Source organism: Lottia gigantea, assembly GCF_000327385.1.
Source record: "Lottia gigantea unplaced genomic scaffold LOTGIsca_25, whole genome shotgun sequence".
NCBI classification, from domain to species: Eukaryota; Metazoa; Mollusca; class Gastropoda; family Lottiidae; genus Lottia; species Lottia gigantea.
This window is the reverse complement of record NW_008708752.1, coordinates 1789845-1802745: the sequence shown is the minus strand read 5'-3', so window position 1 is coordinate 1802745 and position 12901 is coordinate 1789845. Positions and strand designations below refer to the sequence as shown.

General features: G+C 36.2%; 3 protein-coding genes across 3 annotated transcripts in view; 1 reads left to right on the top strand and 2 right to left on the bottom strand.

Moving 5' to 3' along the window:
- The window catches only part of LOTGIDRAFT_160570 (hypothetical protein), a gene marked incomplete at both ends in the record, with an annotated part of 1472 nt that extends 1207 nt beyond the window's left edge, over window positions 1–265 (bottom strand). Inside the window, one exon of the mRNA XM_009055690.1 lies at window positions 65–265. Within this exon, the coding sequence (XP_009053938.1) occupies window positions 65–265 (201 nt within the window). The remainder of the gene's footprint in view (window positions 1–64) is intronic.
- A 2725-nt stretch (window positions 266–2990) lies between these two features.
- LOTGIDRAFT_116826 (hypothetical protein) lies at window positions 2991–4055 on the bottom strand (the record flags this gene model as incomplete). Its single annotated transcript, XM_009055689.1, has 2 exons — window positions 2991–3326; window positions 3705–4055. The coding sequence occupies 2 exons, from the start codon at window positions 4053–4055 to the stop codon at window positions 2991–2993; spliced, it is 687 nt and encodes a 228-aa protein (XP_009053937.1).
- Window positions 4056–5228: 1173 nt separating this feature from the next.
- LOTGIDRAFT_232087 (hypothetical protein) lies at window positions 5229–10193 on the top strand. Its single transcript, XM_009055688.1, has 9 exons — window positions 5229–5402; window positions 6068–6127; window positions 6737–6787; window positions 7010–7110; window positions 7448–7528; window positions 8095–8215; window positions 8330–8476; window positions 9166–9348; window positions 9551–10193. Exons 2-9 carry the CDS (start codon window positions 6097–6099, stop codon window positions 9844–9846), a joined length of 1011 nt encoding a protein of 336 aa, XP_009053936.1. The 5' UTR covers window positions 5229–5402; window positions 6068–6096; the 3' UTR covers window positions 9847–10193.
- The last annotated feature ends 2708 nt before the right edge of the window (window positions 10194–12901 follow it).

Below are 12901 nucleotides of genomic sequence, written 5' to 3'. Positions count from 1 at the left end.
CAATCTCTCATAACACTAGTCCAACAATATCGTTTACTACCAGTCCAACAACGTCGCCCTTTACCTGTCCAATAACACCACCCTCTACCAGTTCAACAATATCCACTACCACCAATCCGACATCATCTCCGCCTTCCAGTCCAACAACATCCCCTACAACCAGTTTGTCGGCATTCCCCACTATCCGTCCAACAACATCCTGTACTACCAAACACTTCTCTTGCCACACGTCCGTTACTACCTCCAAATTTAAGTCCAGCGACATCTTATACTACCAGCCCAACAACATCACCTACAACATATAATACTACCAGTCCAACAACATCACCTACAACATATTATACTACCAGTCCAACAACATCACTTATATACTACCAGCCCAACAACATCACCAACAACATCACTTATATACTACCAGTCCAACATCACCTATATACTACCAGTCCAACAACATCACCTACAACATCTTATACTACTAGCCCAACAACATCACCTACAACATATAATACTACTAGTCCAACAACATCGCCTACAACATATTATACTACCAGTCCAACAACATCACCTATATACTACCAGTCCAACAACATCACCAACAACATATAATACTACCTGTCCAACAACATCACCTATATACTACCAGTCCAACAACATCACCTACAACATATTATACTACTAGTCCAACAACATCACCTATATACTACCAGCCCAACAACATCACCAACGACATATTATACTACCAGTCCAACAACATCACCTATATACTACCAGCCCAACAACATCACATACAACATACTATACTACCAATCCAACAACATCACCTATATACTACCAGCCCAACATTATCACCTACAACATAAACTAGTGTCCAAAAGAAACGATACCAACTTATTTTGAAAATTGTTTTTTACTAAGTGAATTGTCTAATATGAAAACATGCCAATTCGTATTGCACATCCCAAACACAGCATAGTCGATAAAAATACCGGGAACATGTGATCACTTCCGGGAAAAAACGTAAATTTCGTGAAAGTGACATTTCCCTGTCTAGCATGTTCTGCACGTGCATAAAAACTGTATAAAACGGCTGATCAGACACGTTGATATCACAGCAACAAAAAGAACACAAGATATGCCACGTTTGACAGCCATCGAGAGAGAGAGAGAGCCGTTGGAATGGTTCAACAAGGAGCGACACACGTCGACGTCGCCAGAAGGTTGGGCTGCGCACGCATCACTATCACCAGGTTGATGCAGCGGTTACGTCAGACAGGTCAGACGTCAGACAGGCCCAGGAGTGGAAGACCACGAGTAACCACGCCCCGTGAAGATCGGTACATCCGGGTATTACACCTGAGGAACCACACCGTAACAGCGACGTCCACGGCGACTACAGCACTGGGACACAGGATCAGTCGACAGACCGTTTACAGGAGACTACGGCAGTATGGTATCCGGCCACGTCATCCCTACCGCGGACCGCTCCTGACGCCTCGACACCGGAACAACAGACTGATCTGGACCAGGCGGGTTCGACGTTGGCAACGGCGGGACTGGGTACGTGTTATGTTCTCTGATGAGAGCAGATTCCTCATCTTCAAAAACGATGGACGGCAGCTTGTATACCGACGATTTGGTGAACGTTTGGCGCCTAACTGTATCCAACAGGTCCGGTCGTTTGGAGGTGGAGGGTTAATGGTTTGGGGTGGCATATGTGGTGACGTCAAAACGAGGCTTGTCGTAATTCGTGGAAACCTGAACGACAGCGTTATATTGATGACATCCTACGGCCTGTTGTGGTGCCCTTTATTCAGCAACAGCCTCGTGGACTTTTCCAACATAACAATGCAAGGCCACACACAGCAAGATTGACACAGAACTTCCTTGCCAACGCCAACGTACAGGTTTTGCCATGGCCCGCATGTTCACCGGACATGAATCCCATCGAGCACTTATGGGACCACCTCGATCGGCAAATCCGACGTCGCCGTGTGGCTCCAGTCAACGTCCAGGACTTGGAACGATGTCTCCTCGAGGAATGGCAACGAATCACTCCCAACGTCATCAGACGTTTGACGGCATCAGTCCGTAGGCGTGTTCTGGCATGTATTGATGCTTACGGTGGACATACTCGCTACTGACTTGACTTTGTGACGTGTGGTGTGATTTTATTGAAATGAAATTTTTGTACAGATGTTGTGAAAGGATTTCTCAAAAGCATAACACCAATCCTAAACTTCTGCATTGTTTAGTTTTTCTTTTATGTCGTTGCAAACAGGTGGTATCGTTTCTTTTGGACACTAGTTTATAATACTACCAGTCCAACAACATCACCTAAATTATATACTACCAGTCCAACAACATCACCTATATACTACTAGCCCAACAACATCACCAACAACATATTATACTACCAGTCCAACAACATCACCTATATACTACCAGCCCAACAACATCACATACAACATATTATACTACCAACCCAACAACATCACCTATATACTACCAGCCCAACATTATCACCTACAACATATAATACTACCAGTCCAACAACATCACCTAAATTATATACTACCAGTCCAACAACATCACTTAAATTATATACTACCAGTCCGACAACATATCATACTACCAGTCCTAAGCCCTTTATTTACGTTGGAATTGAACCCAGTGCTCTCATTGAGCCACCTTTAACCAGTTAATCCAGAAGTGCCATGATAGATTCTTAGGCATAAAATTATCAATTAATATATAAGGAAAATATATACAATTGTTCCCATCTTTTAAAGATAAGATATAATCGACATTTTGATTTGGGAAATGTATCTTTAATTGATGAATTTCTTTTGTATGCTGCAATATCAAATGAGCATACGAAACTACTGATTCGATCTGGAGAAGTGATTAAATGTCAGTCAATCAAGTTCATGCCTGTGAGGCCTATATATCTATATAAGAATGACAAGTAGTTTCGTATGATTACATCCACATTAAACCACCCGATTCAAAATCATTTTTAAAAAGTACCGATGCCATCTCGTGTCTTCAGTGAGTTCTGGATGGAACGAGGTACAAAGTATATTTCCTTGTCGGGCAGCAACAATGACGCTAGATTCTGAATTCTCTTCTAATGTAGCTAGGACTTCTACGTCTGAACAAGTGGTTCGTAATATTGCTGGTGCACGTATGAATACTCCATGAAAATAGTCTGTTTCTGCATTAGTTTTAGATATAAGATCTGGATCAGTTATTCGGAAGTCTGCTTCAAAACTGTTAATCTGACGTCCAAAATAGTTTCTGGAAACTACCGTATCCATACAATTTAACTGAAATTTACAAAAAAAACGAAAACGTTATAAGAGTGAGTTACAGATTCAAGTTCGTTCAGGTTAGACGCATTTCAAACCAATAAATATTGAAAGAATGGAAAAGAGCGTAGGCTTTTCTCTATTTTTGTAAAATTCGCTTCATTACAGACTGTCTGGCGTTGCCTGTCTGCAATATCACAAACAGGCCGTTTGAAGTTAGCACCAGAAGGGAGATAATTGTCTAAATACATCATACATTCAGACGACAACTATATTTTGACACGATCTTTCTCTGTTTGTCTTCTTCAAGCGACGTTTTGGCTAATCTGTGTCCTAAACCTTGAATAGTGTGATGAATTTGTAAGCTTAAAAAAGGACAAAATCTGAAAATCTTACTGAGATTTGACCTCCTTGCTTTTGATGTTCTGTTTCCTTGGCCAACAAAATCATTCCGGCGCAGGTTCCCCACGTTATATGATTCTTGTCTCTTATCCATGTTCTAAGCGGTTCCTCCATGTTGTTTCTCTTTAGAAATAGGCTTATCGCTGTGCTCTCGCCTCCCGGTATGATCAAACCATTCAATTCGTCAGTTATATGATCAGAATGCCGAACTTCGGTCACTTCCACTAGAATATAACGATCGTTCAGTTCTTTAGCGGCTTTGTTTAAAGCATTCTTATGCTCTTGAAAGGCTCCTTGCACTTCTAAGACACCGATTCGTAGTTTCGTAGTAATACCGTTTGACATCTCGAACTACTCTTTCTGTATGGTGTCTCTGAAAAAGGGGATAGATATAAATGATAAGTCAATTTGGGAATAAAGTTTGGTTGTAAACAGGGTGGGTTCGTTTATAAAATTTCCATTGAATGGGCATGTCAATATTATGGAATCACAAAATCATAAAATGAATAGAAACGGACAAAACTTTTTTGCTTCAGTTTGACCAATCGTACCATAGTCTCAGAAACGGGAATTGTTCAGCTATCATTAATAGTGTTCACAGCTCACCGTCGGAATTTGAGCCTTCAAATCAATGTTAAAAAAGTTAGAATGACGACTCGTCTTTCCTTAAGATTCTGCCATATAGAGAAAACACATATACAGAAATAGAATGTGGGATTTCTAAATTGAGGTATATTTGAAGGAATTATGCGATTTTCCTGCAGCTCTAGTACATCTGTTACATATATTCAAGACCGAAATCAAGCTGAATGGCATATCATGGCCTTTAAATGATGGTCACTGTGGTACAATTTTCATCACGGTGATAAGAAAAACAATTTACCTGCTTCGAAGCAATCCTACTGTTATCTTTGAGTAAGTCAAATGAAGGAATGAATTTGTCCTTGGTAAATGAACTTTTTTCTGATGTAATAATTAACCAAGAGACAAACAATGTACGTTAATGACATTCTTCAGTTAACTGACACAAATATTTCCATTGTGTTGATAACTTATCATTGTGGTTACATCAGACAATTTAGATCAAAATCATTCTGGACACACCGGCATCTACTAAAATTATATAACATTGACAAACAAAATAACCAATGGACGCCATTTTCTTATATTTCAGAAGTGCCAATTTTGCAATTTTGTACATTGAATATGTCACTAAAAGTCGAGAGACACTTATACAGTAGGCCTACTGATAACGTTACTGTAGATCGTCATTTTTCATATACAGCATATACAGTATTCTAGATATAACATTTTTATATGTGTAACTAGAGTAGCAACATTGTGGAAAATGAAGCAATGAATAATATACTACGGATAGCTGAATTTAAATCTACCAGCAACTATAACAATTTTCAATTCTAAGATGGCGGTTATTTGTGTCATCGTCCAGAACTTGGTATTGTCCAATATGTGTATAGGTTACGTAAGAATTAGGCTATCATTAGACACGGATGATAACTAGAAGTTTCGTGATTTTATAACAATTTGTCTTTAATAAGAGGATATAATAAATACGCAGGATTACTGCTGATATATTCCAGATATATCGTTCATTAAAGTACACCCTTAACAAAGATCCACCAATTGTGCGCGACTCGGAAGCTGAAATTTGGACAAGAACATTTTGGTAAGGTACGTTTATTCATTATGATTTTTACACAAAATGACGCTCTATTACACCTCGAAGTTAAAATATATTTAGAAATTTGCTGTAAGTTCAGTACAACCAATTAGAAATTACAAATCAAATGACAAATTCAACCTTGAGCATTTCATCAGCGATTTTCACCTTCAAGACGCCCATAATGAGAAATCAGTTGTGATCTCATTTGTGGATTTTTTGTGGATTTTTTAAGGTATGACTATACATTTGTAGGAGCTTATGATTATATCTTTTGTGTCGAGATTATAGCTTTAGATTTTCAATCCCCCCCCCCCCCCTTTCTAGTGGTGTAAAAATAGGAGGGGGATGATGTGGTAAATATCAGAAAAGTTGCAGAAAAGTTGGACGTTAATCTCATTCATTTCATTTGTGTTTTATTAATATGATTTAGCAAAAGAGAGCAATTATACATAATTATAGATAGGCCTTAATATAGCTCTATATTCGGTTCTATATAGTTGATATCCAGGGATACGAATAAACGTGATGTGGGCAGCATGGAATATAATAAACAGGAAAAATGTAGGTTTGGGTTCCAGTTCAAATTTTATATTCCTAGATATATAATAATATACTCCTTTCCTTTTTGATGCTTTTGTCTGTTTTTTGTAGCTCGTAGTCATGTCTTTTTCAGAGCTTATTTTCGCTGATTTAGAAGAAAAAATGGACAACGTCACAAACGGAAATAATAATGGTAGGTGATTCATGAATTTAAGATTGCTCTAAAAAGATTTGTTCTACGATCTATATCAGTGGTTCCAAACCTATTTCAGCCTTACCAACCTTAGAGCAATCATCTGGTCCTCTCACACCCCAAAAATTTGCTTCATCCACATTTAGAGCATGTGATGATGTGGTGTGCTCTCTCAACTCTGAACAAATTCTTCTCCTACACACCACACCCCTGAGACCCTAGTCTCACACCCCCAGGGGCTGAAAACAGCCCAGGTTGGGAACCAGGGATCTATATGGAGGGGCACTTTGTCCCGTCCCTTTATCCTACAACTGTGAAAAACTGAACTCGAATTTGTCTCCACGAATGCTAAAAGGAGATTTTAAATGGTATTTGAGAATATGTGAAAACAGCGACATGATCTGTGAAAAGTTTTCTAGAATCAGAGGACCCACAGATGTCAGCCGGGAAATCGAAATGTACATAATAGACGTTTTAAGACTTGACTCAAGTTTCAAGTTTTTCAAGGGATGCTTTCATATTCTTTTCTTGATACAATAAATCATGCTTTTTATAATCAAATGAAAGATTATGTCGTTCTTGATTGATTTCGTCAGTTTTGTTCTGTAGGAATTGAAGTGACCAATTTAGTATCGGTTCCTGGAATTGGTATGAAAACAGGTTAGTCCGCACTTGTTTATTGCAAACACTTCCATGCTTTTTAAAGATGGGATTCCTTGGTTTTACAGTATACACAGTTGCAATTTTGATTGGTCGAGGGTTTTGACTTGACCCAGAGGCCCCTTCCTCTAAATAATCTACTGGTTTTCTCGATGATAGATTCATAACAAAAGTCAAGATTGATATAAGTAAATAATTTGTCACATTTAGCTTTGATTTCAGGAACCTTTAAGGTGAAAGCTGGGCTAGCTCAGATGGCAAAAGGTGGAATAATTATGGATGTTACTAATGCTGACGAAGCCAGAATTGCAGAGGATGCCGGGGTAAGCATTTGAAAAACCTTTTCTCATGGCGACCATATAGAACCCAGGCCGCGGCCCGTCAAGCTAGACATGCTGACATTTTTCAAAACATTCGGTGTCCCTATACGCAAAGTGGTTCTTAGAGCCTGTTAAGCTAGTAATTCTCTTCTAATTTAGCTAATTATGAATTAATTATGGACATGTGAGACAAACTGATATTTTCCAAGTCATTAGAACACCTCAACTTTCTATTCATATGAGTATTTTCAGTTTCATATATAGAAATAAGGGAACCCATCTTTAAGTACTAAAAATCAAGCAAATTTTGTACATTTATTTCATTTTCTTCTCATTCCAGGCATGTGCCGTAATGGCCTTGGAAAGAGTTCCAGCAGATATCAGAAGAGATGGAGGTGTAGCTAGGATGACAGATCCCAAGGTACATTGTAGACTTTATGTTAAGTATTAAGTAACGAAACACAATTTTATGGTATACTATTCCCAAGTTTTATTATATACACTTCGTTTCAACAATTTACATTGTCATCATCAAGTGAAAATATTTCATGGTACCCAATCTTGGTTTTGCTCACAATATCTATTAGTTTCAGATTATGATTCTGTTTTCCAATCTGATTCAAATACAGATATTAGTGTTCCATTTCCAGGTTTTTTTGTGTTTGACTACACATGTCCTCCAAGATCTGACGAAGTTGTTATGCATCTCATGTACTAGTTTATTTAAATTCAACCAATCACATGTTCAATAAAATATTCACCTTCATGTGAAAATCTGGGATATTCATTATTGTCAGGCAACATTTAATTATTATTTTCTTTAGATCATGGATGGCAAGTTTAGTTATCCCACAGAAAAAACACAAAACGGGACATCTTGATCTGTATTTAAATGAATTGTTGTTTTTCATTCAATATTTTTTTGAATACATATTTTAACTCTTTTTTAACAAGTTGGGGTTTGACGAAATTGTTCTTTGATTTCAGATTATCAGTGAGATAATAAAAGCAGTAACTATTCCAGTGATGGCCAAATCTCGTATTGGACATTTTGCCGAGGCTCAGATCTTAGAATCTTTAGGGGTCGACATGATTGACGAATCTGAAGGTACCTTTGCATGTTTTCTTTCTTTTCTATCAAGAGCTTGTTTCTAAAATTTGGAAGAAATACACTAATATTAATAATCAATACGCTTAACCTAGTCACAAAAATATATTTCAGTTTTAACCCCAGCAGATGAAGTTAACCATATCAACAAGCATCCCTTTAAAGTACCATTTGTTTGTGGTGCTAGAGATTTAGGTGAGGCTTTAAGACGTATAGCTGAAGGTGCAGCAATGATAAGAACTAAAGGTGAAGCTGGTACAGGTACGTCTTGTTATTTTGTTACTTTAGCCATGGATTAAAGATCTTGATAATGCTCAGCTCATAATACAATGATCCTTGGGAACTTTCAGTTGTCTTAACATATCATCTGGCAGCTTGGCCCTTCATGAAGGAACCATCTCCAGTAAGAGCCCAATGACCGGGGTCGTTAGAATGAAACAAGTTTAACTTAGCAGAGGCTATCTCATACTAGCATGATATAAAACGCCGTGACAACAGTTTTGAACATGGGGTCAATTTTCCTTTACTGTACAAAACATACGTAAGAGTAAAGTGAAAGAACTCACACATGGCCCTACCCTTGGTGAAAATGCTAATATGGTAATTTCTCGCCACAAGACCTTACTTGACCTCCGACCAACTAGTTCGGTAAAAAAGACGAAAAGACGTGTGCTATGCTCCACTGGTGCCCATTACAGATCTCTCGGCTACCCAAATGTCCAAAGATTTCTAACCTCATACTGCAGTCAGCTGTCTTCGTTAGCCAATCCAATGCATAATGCATATGACTTTGACTTTCTTCAACAAGCTTCTTTTCTGTCCTTTGAAAATTTGAGATACATTTCTTAAGGAGCTCCAATGAGCCATCAATAATGAGATTCCGCCGTGTACAGTGTCCAACAATGCCAGCGAGAAATCTTCAAAGTCACAAAATCAGTATCATTTCCCAGGTGATGTATCAGAAGCAGTAAAACATGCTAGAACAATCAGTAAACAGATCCAGATAGCTAAATCCTTAGACGATATAGAGATCTATAATTATGCTAAAGAACTTCGAGTACCAGTGGACCTGCTGAAGAAAACAGCTGAACTGGGTAGACTGCCAGTTGTTAATTTCGCTGCTGGTGGAATCGGTAAGTTAATGGATTGATTAATTGATCGCTTTATATCGATACCAAAATATTTGCCAAATTTGGCTTTTGTCGTGAGAAATTCTCAAAAAATAGTCAAACACAAATGGACTTAAGCATCTCCCATAAGATGTGATCGGTAGAGTCCTAGCTTTGAAGCTTTGAGGTTTTTTTTCTTTGTCTTATCCTAGTCTTTTCCTTCCAGCAACACCTGCAGACGTTTCACTGATGATGCAGCTGGGAGTTGATGGCGTTTTTGTTGGTTCCGGCATCTTCAAGAGTTCTAATCCTACCAAACGTGCCAAAGCCATGGCACAAGCTGTAACACATTATAAAGAACCAAAGATCTTAGCAACTCTTAGTGAAGACTTGGGGGAAGCAATGTTTGGAGTTCCACACGATAAACAGAAGAGTGTACCCTTCCAATCCTCTCAGGACAAGCAAAAAATTTGGGATGCGACATTGGGAAATGCTAATAAGGCAAAGGTTGCTCAGGCTTGAAGTTATGTTTTCTACATATATTTCTGAAATATTTCCTTTTTATAATATCAAATAGTCTTTTGAAAAATGTGATTGAGTTGTCAATTGTCCAAAATATCTAATTTTTGATCCTCAATACTTCACAAATAAAAAAATTCCAGTAAAGCATTGTATCATTTCAAACTCAGAAAGGCCATTTTTTAATCAATGATTCCATGTGTCCCAACAAGATCAACAAGATGGTCATGACCTCTTTTCTGTGGTCTCTGTTCGTACTAGGAAGATGTAATAAATAGCGTTGCTCTGGACAATCAAACTTGCAGAAATATGGAACAATTAGATTTTCAACGATTTCTGATTATGGAAAATCTGAAAGACAAATCGCTGCATTTAGTCTTCCTTATCTCTACGACATCTTATCATTGGCGAGGGCTAGAAAAATGGTTTGTACCCCCCATTTCATTTTTAACAAATTTTTCCAAATTATGTGTCAGAAATGCACCAAATCAATTTTATTTTTCGAAAATATTCTTTTTTTAATTTAGCCTCGACAGTTGTCCACCCATTTGTACCCTAGGGCCGCTACTACTACTACTACTACTGCGACTAATGAATTTGCTTTTAAAACAGTTGCCGATTGGTAGTGGTCATATGAGGCAATGTTGAAGCTCCTAAAATGTTAAGTTTACAGACAAAGATTTTATAGATGCATTATGATTTTAATATATATAATATATTTACAAACAACAAAAGAATACATAATATACATTAAACATAGGTCTATATTGACTAGTCCATTATGATGGTCCTAATTCATAATCTAGCAACTTAACAAAACAAACTTAATAATAAGCATATACATAGGCTGACATAATATATAACATTTAATTTGTCACAACACTTTGAAGTTAACAAAGAATTTTGAGCAAAATTTTTCAACAGAATGAATTTTAGAAGCCAGAGGTTAAAATCCTCCGAGAGGACATTTCAAAATACACCATTCATTAAGCAAAACAAATAAGTTTGTGATGTAAGAGTCAAATTCATAGCTGGCCGACATCCATCTGAAATACACTAAAGAAATTAGAGGAAAGTTTCTGATAGCTAATTGATTCCTTCGTATCACCAATGGCTACATAAGGTGAAGTCATACATTGCAATACAAAATGCCACTATATACAAAACTATAAGAGACATTCAGAGTAAAATGCGGTGTGTTTACATATAATTCAGAAAAATTTTCAATGTATCGCAACAATTGTATTTCAATGTATTGCAACAATTGTATGGCAATGTATCGCAACAACTGATTTCAATGTATCGCAACAATTGCATCACAACAATTGTATATCAATGTATCACAACAATTGTATTTCAATGTATCGCAACAATTGTATAGCAGTGTATCACAACAATTGTATTTCAATGTATCACATCAATTGTATTTCAATGTATCGCAACAATTGTATTTCAATGTATCGCAACAATTGTATTTCAATGTATCACAACAATTGTATTCCAATGTATCGCAACAATTGTATAGCAATGTATCACAACAATTGTATTTCAATATATCACAACAATTGTATTTCAATGTATCGCAACAATAATGTATCACAACAATTGGCAATGTATCACAACAATTGTATTTCAATGTATCGCAACAATTGTAAGGCAATGTATCACATCAATTGTATGGCAATGTTTCGCAACAATTGTATGCCAATGTATCGCAACAATTGTATGACAATGTATCACAACAATTGTATGGCAATGTATCGCCACGGTTTTATTTCAATGTATCGAAAAATTGTATGGCAATGTATCCTATCATGTCATGATTGGCAATACTTATATATTTTGATAATGTATCACCACAATATTGTATGGCAATGTATTATAACAAATGTATGGCAAAGTAGTCTATCTTATACTGGCATGATTGGCAATACTTAGCACTTGCCAGATTTAGTTATTTTTCACAGTAAATTACATCAAAAGATAGCAAAAAAGCACAAATTACCCCAAAAAATCTGACAATTTAGCCTATATATATATGATAAAAACATAAAATTACTAGAAAAAACAAAATAGAAATAAATATCACAGCTATGGACAATATTAAACAATTATGTTATTTTATAATTATTATGTTGTTTTATAATCATTTTGTTATTTTATAATCATTATGTATCTTATTATTGGCTTTTGACTTGTAGATCAAATATTATAGAGTCTGCATTTTTGGATATTTGCCTTACCAGTTTTATAATAGCTATTTGTATCACTTTACAAAATTAAGACCTGACATCTAGTTTGTCTGCAAATAACTTAAATGTACTAAGTATTAGTATTCACATACTAACAACAATATTTGCATGTTAAAATGTTAAAATGTTATAATGTTCTTAAACATAAAATATTCTCAGTAACATTTCTATACAGTTTTCTCAATGGTAGAGGGACCGAACTTTAGATTTTCATTTTGAAAAGTGTTATGGATAGATTAAATTGAGCTATTTCAGCTGGTAAAGAAAATATTTAGATAATATCTGAATATATTCAAAGTTGACTGATTCACAAAATTTAAATGACAGAAAAATACTGCTTTATATCATGATAAATGTAAGTATAATACACAGATGATCAGTATTTATCAAACAAGTCCAAACATGTTATTTATCAACCTTTAGGTGAGGTTAATAACAATTATGGTCTAGAATAATAACTAATGATCAAATAACAACCAATGATTAAGTTAGAGATGGACAAAGATACTTGTACAAGAACCATGTTTTTTGTCATAATTAGGCTCAACTCTGGATTTTTACTTACATGTATGCGCATCTTTAAAACTACCCCTTAGGATGCCCAAAAAAATTGAAATTTTCCGACTTAGCCAAAATTCTATATTTAGTGGAATTACCTGGTATAATAATTATACCACAGAATCCCATTAAAATCTCTCATAAACCCATAAAATTAAGTAATCATTCAAAAAAATTTTCAATAATTACTTAGTTAAAATGATTTTAGGGCAGTCCACTGATGAATATATACTCTTATTGACCAAGTT

Excerpts from the sequence above, each read along its gene's own strand:
- LOTGIDRAFT_232087 (XM_009055688.1), top strand. The coding sequence starts at position 6,097 with ATGGACAACGTCACAAACGGAAATAATAATG. Across the intron at positions 6,128-6,736 it reads CACAAACGGAAATAATAATG|GAATTGAAGTGACCAATTTA; the intron begins GTAGGTGATTCA and ends TTTGTTCTGTAG. Across the intron at positions 7,111-7,447 it reads GAATTGCAGAGGATGCCGGG|GCATGTGCCGTAATGGCCTT; the intron begins GTAAGCATTTGA and ends TTCTCATTCCAG.